The 21,339-nt window shown below is 41.2% G+C and overlaps 1 protein-coding gene across 1 annotated transcript in view; it reads right to left on the bottom strand.

The window, feature by feature from the left end:
• PARP8 (poly (ADP-ribose) polymerase family, member 8) overlaps positions 1-21,306 on the bottom strand; it is a 129,112-nt gene extending 107,806 nt beyond the window's left edge. Inside the window, exon 1 of the mRNA XM_009894214.1 lies at positions 21,176-21,306. Coding sequence (XP_009892516.1) covers positions 21,176-21,306 — 131 coding nt within the window. The remainder of the gene's footprint in view (positions 1-21,175) is intronic.
• Positions 21,307-21,339: the final 33 nt, after the last annotated feature.

Raw genomic sequence — 21,339 nt, 5'->3', positions numbered from 1 at the left:
ATGGCAGGGGGGTTGGAACTCGATGATCTTCAAGGTCCTTTCCAATCTAAACCATTCTGTGATTCTATGTAGCAGCCTACACCACGACAGTCTCCAAATTCAAGTATTTCTGTAAATCTTCAAATACATCCAGATCCACTTTTCTTATCTCCCTTCTCCATTTTAACTCAATGCAGGTCCCAGCAAGACTGTACGCCTCCAGTTTAAAAGGAACCTTGAAAAGCACCAAGGATATGACCTTTTCAGTGATGGCCAGTCTTGTCTTAGGCTTTTACTCGCGGAAAACGATGAGAGTTGCTTTTAAAATATGCATAACAGGACCAGCAACAGACCCATACCTCACTGCAGCTCCTGTCGGTGACTCTGCCTACCACAGTCCCCACATACGTCTGCAGACTTCATTCTGAATCCTTACCTAAGCACTCCCCACTGTAACCCCTTTATATGAGTAAATTTATGTGCATCAGAATTGGAATCCATATTTAAAATCCCACTGACAATTAGACAGATGTTACAAACCTCTCCTTCATCTTTATGCATGCAAATATGCAAGTATTTAGTTTTCAGACTGCAGCCAAAAAGTATTTTAATAAGAAACCTAGGCCATACACATCCAAAAGCTATTCTATAATTAACACAGATTTGATTTGTTTGCCTGAAATGAAAATGCTAGTTCAGCCAGGAGTTAGATCTAGTGATTGCTATTACGGTTTGCAATCACACTCACAAGTTATAGGTGCACAAATTAATTTAAAGCCAAATTTGAATCTGATCATGGTACACAGCATGGCCACTATTAAAAATATCCTATGATTTTATCAGACTGTAATGTTTTAGGGGCAGTTTCCCCAACAGATGATCCATCTTGAGTTTTCTTTTTTTAAAAAAAAGTAAAATCTAAAATGGGCCAATTATTTCTATGAATGAGACTAATAAAGACTATGTTCTTTACCCATATGAAAAAAACATACACATCTTTGCAAGACCTGGAGGCCTCAGGCTTCAGATCAAGAACTTGATGGCTAGCAAGAGAGAGGCAATGTTTTAGTTACCTGTCTATATGAACTTTTTTCCATAACACATCCTGATAAAACCTGCCTTATTCTACAGAGCTGCACTGAATACATACACAATTATATACTCTCTGATTTTCACTGTATTTTATTTTCTTGTAGTCTATTTACAGAATACAGCCTCAAAATGTATTTTCCCCTTTACCACTTGCCTATTTTAATCATTTCAATGTGGAACGGCGCATTTCTTTAGCATATAATGCATTTTAAAATCCTCTCCTTTCTTTTCAAGAGGGTGGGGTTTTTTTGTTCCCCCCTTGCCCCAACCCCGGACAGGACCTTTCCTCACATGCTCTTATTGGCAGTGTTTTCTCTCTGATTGAAGCTCTCATACCTGCCTTTCCATTTCCCCTTTGAAATTATGTATGTATCTCCTTGTGGCTCCCTCTACCCTTTTTATCAGTATCCAGCCATCTTCGGCTTGCCGTTCTCCCCCAGTTTCTCCACCACTGTCTCCTTGTTATGGTCTTCTCTACACCCGTTCTGGCTCTGGCTGGGTAAGGCATCTCCAGCACACCCAGCTGAGGACTGGTTTTGTGTACCTAGGCTGAGCTATGGTCTCAAGTTGAATTTTCAACCTGCATAGCTACCGGAAGGCATGAAGCTGGACATGAGGCATTGAAAGAGCATTACTCCTGCAAGGTCCCAAAGCACACCAGTGAAGCCAGGGACATACCTGATGTCAGTAAATCTTTGCATTTGTATACTTCAAATGAAACAAGACAACAGCGTCCACTGAATTGTGAGACATGCACCAAAGCTACATTAGGGCAAGACTTGCATAATCGTATTGCTTTAAAATTGACCTAACAGCGTTGGTCGTCATTGAGATCCACAGATGTCCATGCTGATGCAACTATATGTCACCTTGCCCTATGCCACTAAGTAACACCTTAACATTATTTCAATTATCTGAATGCACGTATATGCATTCATACAGTACAGATGTTCAGGTTCATAAACTCATGATTGGATTACATTGTTTCATCAATGCAATACCCATCTGTGAAAGATAATCTAATCTAGACCTTCTCTTTTATTATCTCTAGCCTTTTTAAAATATACCATCTGAGAAGGAGAACATATGACAGCAGAAACTAGTTATAAACCGTGTTGCACCAAGGCAGCTTGAGGTTAAGTTATAAGAATGAGATATATTTATTTGGGGATCAGAATACGCAGACCTTAACAGTGAAAAAAAATAAGCTGTTACTTTACTGATGAAATATATCCTGGATGTCAAGGGCTTGATGTATCCTTCACAATTCAGTGGCTCCCGAATCTCACACGGACTGCACGCTGGCGCTGCAACTGTCATTTTACTCGAAACACCACAGTGAGGCAAGAATCTCACAACTGCTTTGTATTAAAAGATGGATTTAGAGCAAAACTCCATTGAAAAATACATGAAGCTATGTCAACTGACATCAGATGAGTTTCACTTCACAAAAGGAACTCATTAGCTGACCCAGGAGACAGAAGATTGAATGCTCATTAAAAAGTCTTTTGACATCTCCGTTCCTAACCAGCCGTGTCCCCTAAGCACCTACATTTCTGCTCCGGAGCCTGCATACAAGCTGCTGGCATCCAAGCAGCCTTACACAATTAGTCACAGGCGTACAAAAGGATTTCGGGATCGTGAGACCAAATTTTAGAAACTTCCACAGCTACATGACAAACGAGCGGGCCTGGACAATGCAGAGGTTTTTAAGAAACATTTGGGCTCTGTTTTCAGGCCAGAGCAGCCCAATTGTGTGGCTGGGTGTGCTGTGGAGTCTCACAGTTGAGCATCCTGATACCTCTACCCCTGGTACTAGAGCAGGGTCACACACTACCAAAGGAAAGGGAACCACTGCCACAAAACATGTAACCGTATTTTGGAACAAAAAGGACTAGTGTAGATACCTAATGCTTCATGACTCTGGACAGGAGGGAAGTACCCAAATTTCCTAAGAGTGCATGTCCCGACACAATCCTGGCAGCTTTTCCTGCCAGGCACCTCAGGACACTCCTTTTGCGAAGCCTCTCCTCATCAGCCTGCCAGTCCTGCCGGCAACTCCGATGCACGGGAAACCAGATACAGGACAGTACACCTTGTGAGACAGGTGCTATAAGGCATAAAGAAATTTCATTCACTTCGAGAATGGTTCAAAAGGCCAAGAAGTGTAAGGTTCTCTGATGCAAATGCCCCACTGCCCTCTTACTAGTACACTGGCACTTGCTTGGCACGTTCATCCATCTTCACTTTCAATGGAAAATAAAGTTCTTTTAGGCTTTATTCTAAAAGATGAATGATTTTACCATGCTGTTTCTCAACGCACCTCTGCGGTGTCATTTGCCATTTTACTAGTGAAGTAGCTGGTTGTGAAGTAATGAAAGCTGAAAGTTCAGTGACCCAACTTCTCCTCATCAACACAGATACGTGCTTGTATCAGGAACATAAACATGGCATATTACGTGTTGGAGGATCCCGGTGGAAATCTCAGATAAAGTAGAATTCCTCTCAAGTTTCATTAATGGATAGTCCCCATACCCGTTATTCTTCTCTCAAAATGCTATTGACCGTGACTTTGACCATGTGACATGGCCCATGTTAATACAAATAATACTAACAAACTAATCACTGAGTACCTGAAGCCTCTGTAAATAAATATACATTACGTATAAACATAAGGATGGTTTTTAGCAAGATAGATGGCCAGGCAGGTGCATGGCGTTAAGTTCTTCAAGTGTAAGTAAAAACAGTAGTGTTGCTTCAGCTTTATGCAGATGACTACAGCTACAGGTTATTAAAATAGCAAAATACATCAAAGCAATTTGAACTATAAATGGAATTATTTTAAAATGAAATTTGGCCAAATGTTAAATATTCGTCTCAATTACTCCAATAATCTCTAACTGGAATAAATGGAATGATAAAGGAAAAATATGGCCATATAAAAGAAATAAAACTGCTCTCTCTCTTTCGTTAGGCTTATGCCATCTCATCAGTTTACATAGTCTAGAGGTGGAGAGGAACAGGCTAAATGTAGAAACTTTTTATGGATTTCATTTCAGTCAAAAAAATGATCAGCAGCAAAATGAAAATGTTTATGCAATAAACTCCTGAAACTTACCAAGTACATCAATAAAAACCTCAGCAGTTCTAACCGACTGACTTCAAAATAGAAACAATCTACGGAGGAAAGTCCCAAAATCACCCCAGCTCACTCAGCCTTCACCTCACAATTCACGGATTTTTCAGTAGAGTATATTACCTAGTTCATCATGAGCATATTGCAATCATTAGACACTGAAATCACCGAAGTTTGAGAGCTCTAAAGGATTCTCAGTAGTAGCAGCTAATGTCCCAGTCAATGTACTGCCACTGTAGAGCAATGGGCAGCATCCGACAAGGAACTTCAAAATACCAGGGGCAGAACAGTTCACCTGTTTTACCTATCTAAGCCTTGAATGCATGTCAGTCAGATGCATAAATTAGTTTTTTTAAAATTTCATTTAGAAGTATTAGAATAAGGCGTGGTATTGGTCATCCTCAGCCCTTCAAAATAAAATGAAACAAAACCTGGCATGGTATCTCTGAATGAAATAACACTACCATAATATGTTAACACACCCAGCTTCAACCTCCTGCCAGAATTATTCATTATCATTAAAAATAAATGATAAACAACTCTGAGAGAAAATACAGAGGTAAACAGATAATGAGAAAACACATATTTACATTGTGCTGGTTGCCTTTTAAAGTATTTTAATTGAAGATGAAAGTAGATGGCAACAAATCACACCTTCTTCTGTCTTCACTGTTTAACACACAACCTCTTTAACAAAGATGCCAGAGTTCCACTTCGCACTGATACAACTCTGAGCTGGATGCCGACCCACGTTTGTTCTTTTTACTGGTCCCCCCAGATTTCTCTTCTGTAGTCCTTCATGCAACAGCAGCAGCACCAAAAAGGAAGCGCTGAACCTCTTCCGGAGCCGAGGCTCCACCACGTTCGGTCACACATTAGTGCTCCCCCGAGCAATGGCGCAGAACCTCTGCCACCCTCCTGGCCATTGTGGCAACTTACCAGGAAACTGAAGGGCAAAACTCATTTGCATCCACATTTAAAAAACGCACACAGATTTGAATCAGAGAAAGGTGAAGCTCTCTTATTATAGAGAACTCAGATGTGTTCAGAGCTATAAAACCTCTGAGGAAAAAGAAAGGACAGAGTGCTAAAGACAAAGCTGATACCACTTGTCTAAAATCAACACGCACACACACACAGCCGCACTGGAGCAGCTGCATGTGCTGCAGCTTTGCACGTGCTTGATTACTATATGAAATTAGCACTGGAAAAGATGTATTCTCAGCTTAGCTCCTCTGCAGGAGAAAGTATTTTATGCTGAAGCTGAAAGAACCTGAGCCCTCTGGGAAGCAGAGGCTATGAGACAGGTCGGTGATCCATCTTCAACTCTTTTTATCCAAATTTCACATATACTGAACTCACAGAATTCCTTCCGTTTGCCTGATAAGCTTTTTGCTGGCAACAAAAGGGTTCTTCCGCCCCCACGTATTATTTCATTGAAGTAGTTAATTATTTATTTTACCTGACCTGAGTCCTGCCAAACGGTCCTGTGGAGCTATGCTATCTGCCAGTCTGCCACGAGTCACACTTGTCCTGACACGGGAGGAGAGCAGTCATTCGGAAGCGCACGCTCCCGTGGCAGGCTGGCCGGCTCTGCCCCGCAGCAGCCTGGAGAAGTTCTTCATCCTGCTGTGAAACATCTCTGATCAAAGATGGTCACTTGAGGTAGATCCCAGTGCTACACCCACTGAGTTGTGGACAAGCAGCCTTCGGGGAGGGTATACACACAAGAATTTCACCCTCCCTCCACTAACACAGTTGTGCAGGGCACAGCCCATGATGGCTCGTTCCTCCAGTTGTACCTACTGGCACACCACCCCACCAGATTTCCTTAGCTGTACAGGTCCTGTGTGCTGAGGGCACGCTTCACCTACCCTGTGCCTACAGGGCTGGTGATCTGCACAACAGGCAAACCTGGTTTTCACGCCTGACCCCTAAAAAAAACGACAGACATACCCAAGGAGTCCAGATCACACTAGTGAAACTCCACCAGCAGGTCTGCAACGGGATGAGTCTTTCATCTGTCACTTACACCATTATAAATCAAAACTGAAGCCAACAAAGGAAAACCTCAAACAGTATCACAGAGGGCAAAAAGTCACCCTCAACCAGTTGTATTAGTGGACAAATACATGAAAAGAACACTGTAATGACCCCCAAAGCAAGTACTGAACACCCTGCAAAGTACACAGTAACAATTAATAGCACTGTGCACCTAATGAAACATGCATTGTTACTGATGGAAATACCAGAAGGTTTCCTGTATTTGGGGGAAAAGATTAAAAGAGAGTTACTGGAGAGAGAGTCCAAAAGGCTCATAAAGAGTGTTTTTTAAAGAATAAGTAACCTGTAATATGAAGAATGGGAAACCGTATAAAGCAACATCTATTTTTTTAATTGCTTTGCAGTTCTATTTGAAATATTTTCCATAATGCATAAGACCATACAAATTTTATTGGTTCATGCTAAAATGCATTCTTACACCTGTGCAGCATCTACAGTGAAAGATGTGAAATACATACTATTTCTAAATATCTCTGTTCAGTCTTATTTAGGTACTATAGAAATCTCAAAAACATCCCAGGTAAAAAAGATTTTTAAACCTAAACCAGCCAACAACTTAGGCTGCAGCTGCAATTATTTCAGTACTGTTTTTTTTTTCTAGCCACCCACATATTAGACACCAAAAACAGAATAACGAACAGCAATGGACATGTGATCACTCTGGTTAACAGTCTGAGCGCCTGTTGATAGTCTGATGAAACTTCCCAAGAACCAAAACAAGCATCTCAGGATATACATATAATCTGAAGAGAACGGAGATAAGTGATCTATAGCTGCTCCACGTTGTTAATTTGCAGAGTACTGTGGTTTAATACCAACTATTTCATGTCTGGATGCCTCAACAATACGAACACAACAGACACCAGTTTTTGTCAGAATTAATCAGAGAACAACAGGCCAGAAGAAAGAAGGGTGGAAAATGGCAAGTTAGGAAGGAATGGCAAGGCAATTGTAACACGCCTATCCTCTCCAGCAGCATGGCCAAAATGGAAATGGCATGATCAGGGTTGGTGTGAAACCTTCTCTGACTTCTGCAATTTGAAGTCATCGTGATCTCTCAAGGGGGAGTGCAGAGGTGGCATCTTCTGTGGGACAAGACATTCCTTGTGCCAGAGGGATCCTGTGGGAACATCTGTTTTGGACACAGACAGGCAAGTGCTCTGTCAAGCTCACCCTAGCACTGCAAACGAAAAAGGAGACCATTGCAGTGTCTTGGCTACTGCCTTTGCTCATGGGGTTGCAGCACACGCAAACCCGAGACTGGTGTGCCGCGCTGCCGAGAGCACCTGTCAGCTACGCAGGAAAACTTCTCAAGTCTCTATCACTTCAGGCATCTCTGCCCCATTTCGGTGTCGTCCTCCCCCCTTCAATACGAGCCATCCCCAAAAAACGTAATTCATATCTCACTGTATCAGCTTCCATGAAACTTCCTTACCTGTAACCTAATATGCAAACACAAATAATGTGTAATTTCACTTTGGTATATAACTAATCATGCATATATTAAACTCTTCCACTAGAAGTCAATGAAGATAACATACTGCATTTATATTTAGCTTTGCTCTATTTAAACTTCCTTAACAAGATGAATATAATTATAGACAGGTCCTCGGTGCTGTAAGTTGGCACGACTTTAGTGAATTCCATGGCAATTTGTCAATTTAAATTAGCTGAGAATATGGTAATAATGTTACATCACATAAAGTACAACAGATAAATAACTTGGGACAAAATACAGATGGGAATACGCTGCAAGCAGCCAAGAGTAATGGTGAAATGCTCATTAATACCAGCAATTGATGATGATTTGCTCAGCACTTTAGTCTAAAGTTCTGCAACTGTTACATACACTGAAACATGCTGGAAACATACTTTAGAAATTGCCGTGCCAGACAAGACACGCCACTTTTCACAGGGCCTTTCAGTCAAAGACTTGACCCACTGTGCTGTTGGCTGTTGATGCCTTACTAATGGAGAAAATAAGGAAGGACTTTGTAGCCAGGGTAAAAGCTTTTCTTGACCCTAAATGACGATCAGTTTATGTCCTCCGTGAGCGAAATCAATAGCTTTTGTAATTTCTATCCTGACTCATATAACTGCCACTCCTGTTCTCTTCATGGACAGCAAATGCCTAATCCTTATTAGCACACTGGGAGGCCAGCATCTTCCATGCTTCCGTGCCTGCCTTGAAGCCAGACAGTGCTAGGTGTAAAAGGTATTTACACTCCATATCTCTTTGTGTTTGTCGTCCTTGGCAAAGGTCAGTTTTTAGCTGAACTACAGGATGAATATGTTTCTTCATGCCTTAAAATAAAGGCATACACTTACAGGAAGTAGTATTTTTTCGTATCTAATTATTGATGTTTAAACACAGAAACAGTATAGTAAGCAATTATTCATCACAAGAGGGGCAATCTAAAACAAAAAAGCTTATCAGTAAACCATAAATTCAGGTACAGAAAGAGCCTGAAGTCTCCCTCCACTCATCTATTCCCTATAGTGCGGTTCACAGGGAGAATGCATTTCTTTTAATTCACTCTATATAGCTAAAACCAAACAAACACTAGAATTCCTCACAACTTGTCATTTTAAATAAGAATACCAAAACGAACAAATAAAATGTAACAGCCAAAACACGGAATTGTAAATGTCCTTAGATTACTGAGCAAAATATCTTAACAAGAAGAACTAAACTGGTGGCTGTTAATCCGACGCAATTTTACTTCAGTAATGAAGGCACAACATCTTTAACCACCACTGAAGTTTGATGTAAAAATTCCATCAACAGCTAAATCTGGCATAGGGAACATGTAGAAAGCAGGACTGTATGCCAAAGGCAATGCTGCTCTTGTGTTATGCAGATATTTGGGGGGGAAAGACATACGTGCACATAGGCTTGCTGAAGGCAAGAGAGCCAAGAGAGCATGCATCTTTGGTGGGCTGATTACTGTGACTCTCTATTTTGTACTCTAGAGACCAATACTAAAATCATATAAAACTTCTGTTGGCCTAAGTTAACAGAACTAGTATGTGCCGAGGGAGATTCTTGCAGAGGTTATGTTACTCCCATTCCCACCTAAACATTTCCAATTTCACTTTTCTTGTCATCCACTGACAAAACATGAGTCCTTCTTCAGCATATAAGCCTACAAAATCCTACTGCTGAAATTTTATGCCAAGCCTAACAAGCCTTGTGCTATAGGATGATTAGAAGTCTTTATAGCAAAATAATTCTCCAACTTAAAAGAAAAGAATTAATAAGCTGTTTTCAGCTGTAACTCCATTAGAGCTACAACCATGCACAAAAGATTTCATGTAATATTCATAGAACTGTATTAAAGCAGTAGACTACCCTAATTTATATACTTTCCTATCTATAAGGGAAGGCTGTTGATAGAGTCCATAACTGCCATACTAAGGCATTAGCCAAATATATTTTTGCAGAAGTTTTTAGCACTTGAAGGCTACATTTTTTCAGTCTGAAGTACTGTAAAACTCTTTTTTTTTTTTTTTCTCCAAACATTTCCACTGCTTTGCACAAATATATACTGAAATTTTTAGGTGTTTTCACAGAATAACCCTTGTGAAGAAATCACCATTTCTATTTCTACTGATGGTTGTATCTACAAAAAGCTCTGGAAACATTTGGGACTCAGCTTAAGGTTTAATACCAATTCTGAGTGAGTGACAGGTAAAGAGGTTCTTATGTGGCCTAGCAAATCATGTTCTTAAAAGAGGACTCTGTGACAACCAGGTTTTCAGATGCTGAGGCTAAAAAGACCGGGGAAGAAAAGCATGGTTTTGACAACTGGCCTTCTGTCCATGCCCTCTGCAACGCCAGCGACTCAGTAAGAATGCATCACAGCAAGCTTTTTCCCTTGGATAAATGGCAGCTCTCCCACCTTGCAAGAAAGTACTCCAAAATGAGAATACGTCTGCAAAGATGGGAGAAAACAGAACTCTGGTCTTCATAACTCCCTCTCCCCCTGGCAGGTGAAAAAAATCACCTGGATATGAAATATTCTATAAACAGCTGGCAGAAGTCTCACGATCATCTGCCCTTGTTCTCGTGGGGGACTTTAACTTCCCAAATGTCTGCTGGAAATACTACACAGCAGAGAGGCAGCAGTCCCGGAGGTTCCTGGAGTGTGTGGAAGACAATTTCCTCACACAGCTGGTGAACGAACCAACTAGGGGAAGTGCCCTACTGGACCTACTGTTTGTTAACAGAGAAGGTCTTGTGGGGGATGTAAAGGTTGGAGGTCGTCTTGGGCTCAGTGATCATGAAATGGTAGAATTTTCAATTCTTGGTGAAGCAAGGCAGGGAGCCAGCAGAACTGCCACCTTGGACTTCTGAAGGGCAGACTTTAGCCTGTTCAGGAGCACGGTTGAGAGTGGGCTCTAGAGGGTAAGGGGGCTCTAGAGAGCTGGCTGCTATTTAAGCGTCACCTCCTCCAAGCTCAGGATCAGTGCATCCCAAAGAGAAAGAAATCAGGCAAGGGGAGAAGGAGACCTGCTTGGCTGAGCAGGGACCTTCTGAAAAGGCTCAGGTGGAAGAAGGGAGTTTACAATAGGTGGAAGAAGGGGCTGACTGCTTGGGAGGAATACAAGAATGCTGTCAGGGTATGCAGGGAGGAAACAAGGAAAGCCAAGGCAGCCTTGGAATTGAACCTGGCGAGGGATGTCAAGGCCAACAGGAAGGGTTTCTTTAAGTATATAGGAGACAAAAGGAAAACTAGGGAAAATGTGGGCCCGTTGTTGAATGAGACAGGTGCTGTGGTGACGGATGATGCAGAGAAGGCGGAGTTGCTAAATGCCTTCTTTGCTTCTGTCTTCACTGTTCGGGCCAGTCCTTGTGAGACCCCGACTTTGCAGGTAACAGAGAAAGTCTGGGGGAAACAAGACTATCCCTTGGTTGACAAGGAGCACGTTAAAGATCAGTTAGATAAATTGGATATACATAAATCCATGGGGCCTGATGGGATGCACCCTCGTGTGCTGAGGGAGCTGGGGGAAGTCATTGCTGGGCCTCTCTCCATTATCTTTGAAAGGTCCTGGAGGACAGGTGAGGTGCCTGAGGACTGGAGGATAGCCAATGTCACTCCAGTCTTCAAAAAGGGCAGGAAGGATGACCCGGGAAACTACAGGCCGGTCAGCCTCACCTCCATCCCTGGGAAGATGATGGAGCAGCTTGTTCTGGGAGTCATCTCAAAGCACCTGGATGAAAAGAAGATTATCAGAAGTAGTCAACATGGATTCACCAAGGGGAAGTCATGTCTGACTAATCTGATAGCCTTCTATGACAAAGTAACTAGATGGGTGGATGAGGGGAGGGCAGTGGATGTTGTCTACCTTGACTTTGGCAAGGCTTTCGACACTGTCTCCCACATCATCCTCACAGGAAAGCTTAGGAAGTGTGGCTTAGATGAATGGACGGTGAGGTGGATTGAGAACTGGCTTACAGATAGAGCTCAGAGGGTTGTGCTTAGTGGTGCAGAGTCTAGTTGGAGGTTAGTAACAAGTGGTGTCCCTCAGGGGTCAGTACTGGGCCCAGTTTTGTTCAACATATTCATCAATGATCTGGATGAAGGGATAGAGTGTACCCTCAGCAAGTTTGCTGATGACACAAAACTGGGAGGAGTGGCTGACACGCCAGAAGGCTGTGCTGCCATACAGCGAGACCTGGACAGGCTGGAGAGTTGGGCAGAGAGAAACCTGGTGAAATTCAACAAGGGCAAGTGTAGGGTGCTGCATCTGGGGAGGAATAACCCCATGCACCAGTACAGGTTGGGGGCTGACCTCCTGGAGAGCAGCTCTGTGGAGAGGGACCTGGGAGTCCTGGTGGACAACAGGATGACCATGAGCCAGCAATGTGCCCTGGCGGCCAAGAAGGCGAATGGCATCCTGGGGTGCATCAAGAAGAGTGTGGCCAGCAGGTCGAGGGAGGTCATCCTCCCTCTCTACTCTGCCCTGGTGAGGCCGCATCTGGAGTACTGCATCCAGTTCTGGGCTCCCCAGTTCAAGAAAGACAGGGAACTGCTGGAGAGGGTCCAGCAAAGGGCAACGAAGATGATTAGGGGATTGGAACATCTCTCATATGAGGAAAGGCTGAGGGACTTGGGTCTCTTTAGTCTAGAGAAAAGAAGATTGAGGGGGGATCTTATTAATACTTACAAATACTTAAAGGGAGGGTGCCAGGGGGATGGGAGCAGTCTTTTTTCAGTGGTGCCCAGTGATAGGACGAGGGGAAATGGGCACAAGCTTGAACATAGGAAGTTCCATCTTAACATGAGGAGGTACTTCTTTACCTTGAGGGTGGTGGAGCACTGGCACAGGCTGCCCAGAGAGGTGGTGGAGTCTCCCACTCTGGAGACATTCAAAACCCGCCTGGACGCCGTCCTGTGCAACTGCTGTAGGTGACCCTGCTCTGGGGGGAGGGGGTGTTGGACTAGATGATCTCCAGAGGTCCCTTCCAACCCTGACCATTCTGTGATTCTGTGATTCTGTGATTGCCATTCACAAGGAGTAATAAGGGCCAAATAAAAAATTCTGCAGTATCCCTGTGGACCCAAGCAATCCCCTCGCATCAGTGGAATTACTCCTGATTCATACAGCTGTAATTGAGATCAAACAGTTGAGTAGCAGCAAGCACTTTTATGACAATTAAGTGCTTCCCGGTTTTAACACCTTTATCAACCCCAGGGTCCTAATCTGACAGAAGAGCATCCTAATTATTTTCATAATTAGCTGTATGTATGAGTATTATGGGGTGAGAACTCCCCATCAAAGATGAAGTTTTCAACGCTAAGGAAGAAGAATAAGCAAGAATAAGTAATACCACAAAAAAAACCTAAAATAAAATATTCTACCACTTGCAGAAAAGCTAATGACCTGGAATACCATGTCTAACCCATAGGCTATTTTTTCTGCTTGAGAGCAAATGCTATCTGTCACAAACACCTTATTGAGTAGAAGCATGACAGCTGAACGGTGCGAAAGTTATCCTGCCTTCTAGCTTGGCTCTTAAAATATGAAAAATTCTTATCTATAAACATAAAATGGAACATTCATTTAAAGCAACAAGATTCCAAGATGGCAAACTGTAATATACAGGATGAAATGCAGAATGCTACACAGTTTGAAAAGAACTTATTCTTTAATTACAAACTTCTCTCTTCTAATGGTGTATCACCATTTTTTGCACTCTCTTTTGGCAAACAGTACATTTCATTACACAGGAGACATGCTGTTGCCCCTTTTATTTCTGATCAATGCCTCGAGGCTGGCAGGAGAGGTCCAGAGGGTTTGCTAGTTTCTTTGAGTTTCCTCTTCATCCTCAATTTTTTGTTCCAGACAGGCTCCCGCTGAGCACTACAGAAGTCTCCCTCAGAAGAAGTGATTCCGCTGAATCCCAATTACCAGGACATGCCAGGGTCTTCTACAACAGCCAGGAGAAGCCAAAGCCTTCTACAGGGCTCAGGCAGGTATTCTGCCTTCAAGGAAGCTATGGAATGATGCTCACCCTCCGGCCCTTACCTAAGACTGTTTTCTGCCTGTTACCTTACATGAGCATGTGCAGAACCACTACTTACTCCCACAGGATTACAGAGTGCCAAAAGCACGTATGACGGTGCTCGAGCCGGCGCAGCAGGGGAACACAATGTCTGACATAAACCTCCTTGGAGATAATGGGTCCTCCCAGGAGAAGTCTGACTCATAAAAGCAACAATTGTTCCCGGTCCTCAGGCAAGGCTCTTTCCTGCCCTTTCTCCCATAGAAACAGGCTGGATGCAATCTTGTGTGAGCACGCAGAAGGCTGTCAGGGGAAGGAGTATTTCTCTACCTTGTTTAGTCCCTCTTCTTTCAGTGAGATTTCTCAGCTACTGCTGCAAAGGACAGCATGCTTATCTTTACGAGTCAATTTTACCCTGTTAAAAGGAGCTGCTTTGCCTCAGATGAGACCAGTTCAGTGGAACATCTATAAAAATCTTCACCCTCCTGTAGCAAGGAGGACGTTAATTCTTAAGAGCTGTCCTCTTAAGTGGGATTTATTTAATGCCAAGGCAGAATTATACATTGGAGTTTTTCTAGATTTACTCACATTTCATGCCTTTCTTAGTTTTAATTGTAACTAAAGTGAACTCTCCAGGCAGTTTAAAATTTATTTTCCCTCTAGGTGCTGAAGCTTATTAAAGTAGGTATTTTGACTCTGAGTGATTAGACTCTGACTCGAATGAGAATTCATACCCTGCACACTAAGTATTCCATGGAAAATATATGCCAACAGGTATCTTCAGCTCTTTATTTATGAGCAATGAAAAATATGGGAAATTATTAGAGACTAACAGAAAAATGGCATTAGTCCCAATACAGAGGGAAGTGATCTAAATTAATTTTGTCAGAGTGAAATCTGCTTTCAAATTTATTTGTCTTATCACATTAACACTTTAACAATGACAGCCTACAGGTCTATTTTTAGGTACTTAATATGTTAAAATATGTGACGGAAGAAGAGAAAGAAGAAGTTACTTAAAATGTTTTCTGTAAAGACATTCAAGCACTCTTCCCAACTCTGTGCTGGTGAACCACTCAAACAACAGCACATACAAGTGTACGACAAAAAACACCTGCATAAAGATTGTGATGCTTTTTAAAAGTGCTAAAAGTAATACTGAGACTACTACGTGGTGTGGGAGTTTGGTGCTTCTGAAAACTAGGCCATTCATTTAAGCGCCAAAAAACATTCTTCTCATGGAAAGGTAGACGTTCACAATTTGAATGTATTGTTCTTAGTATCAGTACAGAATGCAGCTGAAAGAGGACAGCCACTCGCTTCACCAGACCAGTAAGAGATCTCCACAAGACCATACTCTCCCTGACGTATGGGATTTTTACAAGATATAACGATGGGGACTGGGCTAATGTAAGGCAGCGCTGATTTTCTAACAGCAAGGCTCTGTTAGACACAAGACCATCAAAAACCGGTGAGCTCAGTAGGACCGTGAGTAGAATGGTGCTGATTTTGCTTTTCACAAACCCTCAACGTTGCACTTTTTTACACTGACTTATTTACTATAGTGTTCTACTAGATCTCTTTTTAGGATTAATCATATGTTAAATCACATCTACTGAATTTCTTGTAGTACCTATCAAAAAACTATCTATAGGAATGTATGGGTAGGTTTCATGTACGTACTACACGCTGCCGATACTAGAAGGTAGTATAAAGTCAGAATAAGTATGTTAGCAGGAATTCATAAAATGGAAAATGCTTGTCTTAAAGAGAGATTTTAAAACTGAAACTTAATTAATACCTGACACAAAAGTATTTTTTAAAAGTACCCAAGGCTGTATTCAACTTCATCTACAGAATCTTTAATGAAGAAATGAAAAACACAGTGCTTGCCATGTTATGTCTAAACTAGATTCCTGTCTCCTATCACAGATTTTTCTCCCAAGAAATGGTTCGGTCCCAGCAAAAATGTTATGCCACATTTGATGGGAAAGTTAAACATGAACGATGATGTACAGTCTTCCAGGTATTTTGAAATAGCAATAAACAGACAGCTGTTTATACAAGCTGTGTATCTGGTTTTCACCCCTCTCTTACTGCAGTAGAGGTAGATTTTAGGAATGTAATTACATATTTAATAACCTGAATACAACGTTAAGCACAGCCATCAGCAACAGCAGATGAACTGTACTTGCGCCAGCCCTTCCTAAGCCCTGTGTAAAACTGATTCCAGCTTAACTAAAACCATTCAGATCAATGGATTCCATAAAAATCATCTTCTGAAGTCATACTTTCATGGAGACTTTTCATCTTATGTAAGCCACCACTGCTTCCAAAAAGGAATAGTCCAACTTTCTCTTCCCAAACATTGCACAGCCAGTAAACAAATTGCCATGCAATGAACCCAACAGAGGAGATAGGTTAAAACTTACCTATTCAAAAAAGGCTGGTCTTAAACTACATCATTTTGGAAAGGAAAGGAAAAAATGAAAATGTTCAGAAAAGTATTCCATTTTGATATTTTCTGATGGACACGATTTTATGTTTCAGTTTAAAAAATGTGTTTCAGTTCTTTCCCTCCTCTTTTTGCTAAAGTATATATAAACGGAACATAAATTTTAAGTTTATCATCAACTAGCCCCAAACCATTTTTCTTCACAGCTTATTTTGTACTGAAGACTTTCAGTGTTATGTGAGTGACACCAGCATTTCAAAATTATTCACGTAGGCAGTTTTATTAAAGTCACGTAAGTAGCAATCGGGCATACCACCAAAGGGGGGAAAAAGGTTATCTGTATCTATTTATCACCAAGTGGTTCAAACACCTCGTGGACATAATGCGCTATGACTTCAGATAGAGGTTTTCGTCTCTAGCTATAGACAGCCACAAGCAATTTAGTTACTTTTTCAGAGGCATAGCTCCCCAGCTGTGAAATACTTCACTGCTACAGTGAGGTGGGAATTAATTCATCAGTTTACATGAGAATATCTGATACTACAATATAAGCACTATGTGTAACCTCTGGAACAGAAAACGAAAAGCCAAATATTGAAAATCAAAACAGCCTAAGTTAACAATTTATCATTATTTTAAGCAAAAATAACAATTACTTCAGACCAAAATTCAACTTTCCTTGCTTCCTCAGAACAGCCATTGTTATAATCATTCTGCTAAAGTACAAAAAACAGAACACAAGAGCCCACTGTGCAAATATGAGATGGGAATTTTGCTGACAAAATTAATCTGTGTGTTCAGTTCTTAAAGGTCTTACCTAGTTTCTTTACGATATGCTGCAGTGTTAGATCTTTCTCATGCACAGCCTTATTGTCATCGTCTCTTGTTGCCAACAAGAGCTAAGTACATATGTGAAAGAAGAGATATTTGTTTCAGGACTGATATGATGTCCTTATTTAGCCTCAGAAGAAAAAAAGGGGGGTGAGAAAAACACTAAAAAATGGAAACATCTTTTTTTTTTCAGGACAACTAGGCACTGCTTCTACGTAAAGCATGACAAATGACATATCAAGTGAAAACAACTTCAGGGCATCACGCATTTTTATTTGAAAGATGACAGATCAGCAGTTCTGTTCAGTCTGTACGGTTTCTGGACGAGCAATATTTTATACAGGGGCAGAAAATAGGAAAAAGGAAGCAAGAGATTCTTTTTTTTTTTTTTTTTTAAGAAAAAAGAGAACTCTATGTATTCACACTTTAATATCCTTTTCAGATCCTGCAGTAAAAAGCATAAAAATCCAGCCACTTCTGATATTCTGCAAGATGTAGTTGAAGAAGAGTAAATGTTGCACAGTCACAGCATTCAAATAAACACCTCACTTTATAAGAAATCTATCACCCTACTTAGTGCTTTCTGACAATGAAATTAAAAATTATTAAACTGATAAACAATCTGTCCCATATTTAGTGCCCAATTATGCACAAAGATGTGCTTTTACTAATAAATTGCGAATTACAACCTTCCCAAACCAGGAAGCACCTCTGCAGTGTCAAACAACTCTAACTATTTGGAAGGGTGAACACAGTGCTACTATACAGAAGTATAGTAAAATACAATGCAAAAGTTTTAACTGTACTGCATAGGTAAAGGATTATTTATGATAATTCACACAATACAAATATGTTTGTACTTAAAGAGATTCTTCCCTTCCAACTTTTCAAGAAAAATCATGCAAATGCAGAATCTCCTTGAGGGATATTTATGCCCATCCAGTGATCATTTACACATATATTATTTACACAATATAATAGCTTAATATCACCTAAAGATTGAGTGTTGGAACGGGTCTACATAAAGAATAAAAAAATAATAGTTTTCAGTTGGTTTCCCTGGAACCTTTGTACTTGAACAAAAGCTAAGTCATGCCCTCAGGGTTTGGTTCGGCACTTTACTGTGGGAACACAAGTTAACTCCACTGAAGCGATGATGAATGTGCTCTGGATCAGGCCTATCTATTTGGATTGATCTGCAGCAGGGTTATGTACAACCTCAATATTTGAATAGTACTAATGTAGGAAGAGTCTGTGCTATCAATCCAAGCAACAGGGAAAAATCAGATAAAGTCAGAGAAGCTGGCGCCAAGAAGAAAAATCTCACACAGATAAACTTAACAGTTTAAATAACACACACAAATAAACCTTAGGTCCTCATCATAACTGAAGTAATACTGGTACGCTGACTACCACGGACTTACACTGATTCTTGAGAATCTGGCTCTGAGTTTATAAATCAAGACTACTGATATATGGACTTAATGGGCACTAGAGGCAACTACGCAGAGGAAAACCCCCAGTGATGTTTAACTTGTCAGTATTGTCACCTGCCTTTATACAAGGGTAAGACAAAAAAATCTGCCTTCTCAAATAGAAAACTTACTGCCTTCTTTCAAGGGTTTCTGCTCTTGTATTCAACCACTATGGCTAAAACAAAGCCATAATACACACTGACCTAAAGGAACATCTAAGGGAAACAAAGCATGAAAAACTCTTAGTTTCAAGGATGGATAATGAGTGCTATAGTACTGTAATCTTCCTTACACACCATTTCTACTCTTAATCATTTAAATCTGTTTCTCAGTTTGAACATCTGTCCAGTGAACATCATCCACGCCTTTGCCCATTACTCAAAAGCCCGTGTCCCTGTCGGTTCAAAAAACAAAGTCTTCAGGCTGAATATCTGAAGTGACTGGACAAGGCCTGCAGCTGATGCTGAAGTCTATGATCGTGAGGTAACAGAGGTTTTGAAATTTAGGGACAATTCCTGAGGGCAATAGTCAAAAAATGGAGTCACCACTCTGGCAGTCCACAGCTGCATCAGTGGCAGTAAGAAAAAAATCACAGCCAAGTGCAAGAAAATGATCCTTAGATAGCCTTGTGCTCTCCTAAACTGGTACAGCACACAAGTCACTGCTGCTGACCCTGTACCGGAGACTTGCCCGAATACTCCACACAGTGCAGGATAGCTGCTGCTCAGCCAGCACCTTCTCTGAGAAGAAACCACTAACTCATCTTTGATGAAGTTTGGTTCTTAATAGTCAAGGCTTCAGGTTTTCATTTTCTGTGCTTCACAAGAAAGCTTACTACCATAAACCTGCCACTCAGTACACCACTGTTCACTGAGAATACTGTAAAGCGTCTTTCTAAATCACAGTACAAACATGCAGAGACCGTGAAACACTTATCTCAAAGGATACTTGTAAAATGTCCTTAAAATGTGAAAAGGAAAGTGAAATTTGAGTATGCTCTACGTAACAACCCACTTTCACCAATTTCTGTAAGCACAACGTTTGTTTCTCAATTCAGGTTTAATTTTCAAGGTCCTGAGACTGGTCTCCAGTCAACAGTTTCCTACGCAAATGCTGACCCCAGTTAAAATTCAAGGCTGTGGGATGTAAGGCCCTCTTCCATCTCTCCTTGTGTGAGTGACAATGTTTTGTTCCAACATTTATAAACCAGTTTGTTTCCCATCAGTTATGCCCTCAGGCTTTTCACTTTATTCAGCTTGGAAACAATAGACAGGTTTCACTTCCTGGTTTCTTGCTGCAATATTTGGTTTAGAAAGCAGTGCAAAGTAACTTTCAAATTCAATAATTTTAATTACATAATAAATAATATTTCTGTTAGATATTTTTTTACTGTACCAAGCTTTTCAAAATTGTCCTTTAAAACAGGACCATTCTATATGTTTCCACACACTAAAACCCTAAATGAAGGAGTATAGTACAAGCAACCTAAAAATACATTGATTCTCAGCTACTGGGTGAAATAGTCCACTCCACTGAAAATGACCAAAGTTGCCTTTTCCCTCAGTAGGAAGAGGCAGGGTAGCGAGGCGGGAAAGTATTTTTCAGAGCCATCCCGCAGCCTGGGCACCACCTGGGAGCCTGGTCCAGCAGCCAGGCCCTGAAGCTCGCCCAGGGGACAACCGATGGCTGCGGGAGCGCTGCCTGCACTGAAAGGTTCACTTGCACACAATGCAGTACTTCACGGGAAAGAAAAACAATTGCCGAAGATATCTGATGAACTGAGAAAAAAAAAATTAAAACAAAAAAAAAATCAAACCTAGACTTCTTGCCAAGTCTAATAAAATTCATCTAGAAGGTAAGAGAACGACATAGCATATACTGTTAACACCTTGTTAAGTAAAAAGGTAACTAAGAGTCAGGGAAATGAAAAGGATGTGTGTTCAAGCTTTTACATGTATTTCCTTTTGAAAACAGACAAAACCAACAAATGCTGAAATATAATTTAAAAATGTGTACATGCACAATCCAGTTTATAACTGAAAGCTCGGAACCACTTAGAGATAATATTTATACTACCTTTCAATAAAAACATTTTTTAGCCTTATAAGCTATCCTGAGATTTCACTTAATGTCTCAGGAATTTGATTTGGTCAATTGCAGACAGTCTTGCATCTGTCATGGGACTAAATATGGCTCTCACGCAAGAGAATAAGGTGCTGATGTGAAATTTGGCCTATTAGTTATTAAAATCATAACTTTTCACAGTTTTTTAACACGAATTAACTTTGTATCATGTTGACGCCTCTGCTGTGTTTCTGTTAAGTTTACATACAGCAGAAATTCTACATTCCCACATAAATTAAAAAAAAAAAGAGAGAAACAGCAAAGCTCCACGGAGCAGCACTCAGAGGGACGAGCCTTTGACAAGCAGGATCACCTTTCTGATCACCTCCCCCGACACTTCCTCCTGGGTTTACGTTTGCACGAAGGCGGATGATTTACCTATCCTCCTTGTGAAAGGAAAGGAAACAAAAGAAGCCTCCTACGGCACTGAATCGCTGCACCCCGCTGCCAGCAGGAAACCAAGGGACTCATTACTGTAGAGGGGGGAAGAAAAAAAAAAAAAGTACCTTTTGGAGCCTCCAATGTAGGTGAAGGTAAAGGTGGAGTCTGAGTACCTGAAATCTGAAAGACAAAGAGCTGCATTATTACAACTTGTCTTCATTTTGGCTGAAATAGGCGAGGTTTTACAGACCGGCATCCAGCTGCCGGAACGGGGGTTGGGGGGGGGTGT

This window comes from Charadrius vociferus, unplaced genomic scaffold, assembly GCF_000708025.1.
Source record: "Charadrius vociferus isolate BGI_N301 unplaced genomic scaffold, ASM70802v2 scaffold70, whole genome shotgun sequence".
NCBI classification, from domain to species: domain Eukaryota; kingdom Metazoa; phylum Chordata; class Aves; order Charadriiformes; family Charadriidae; genus Charadrius; species Charadrius vociferus.
This window is presented reverse-complemented; position numbering and strand designations above follow the sequence as displayed.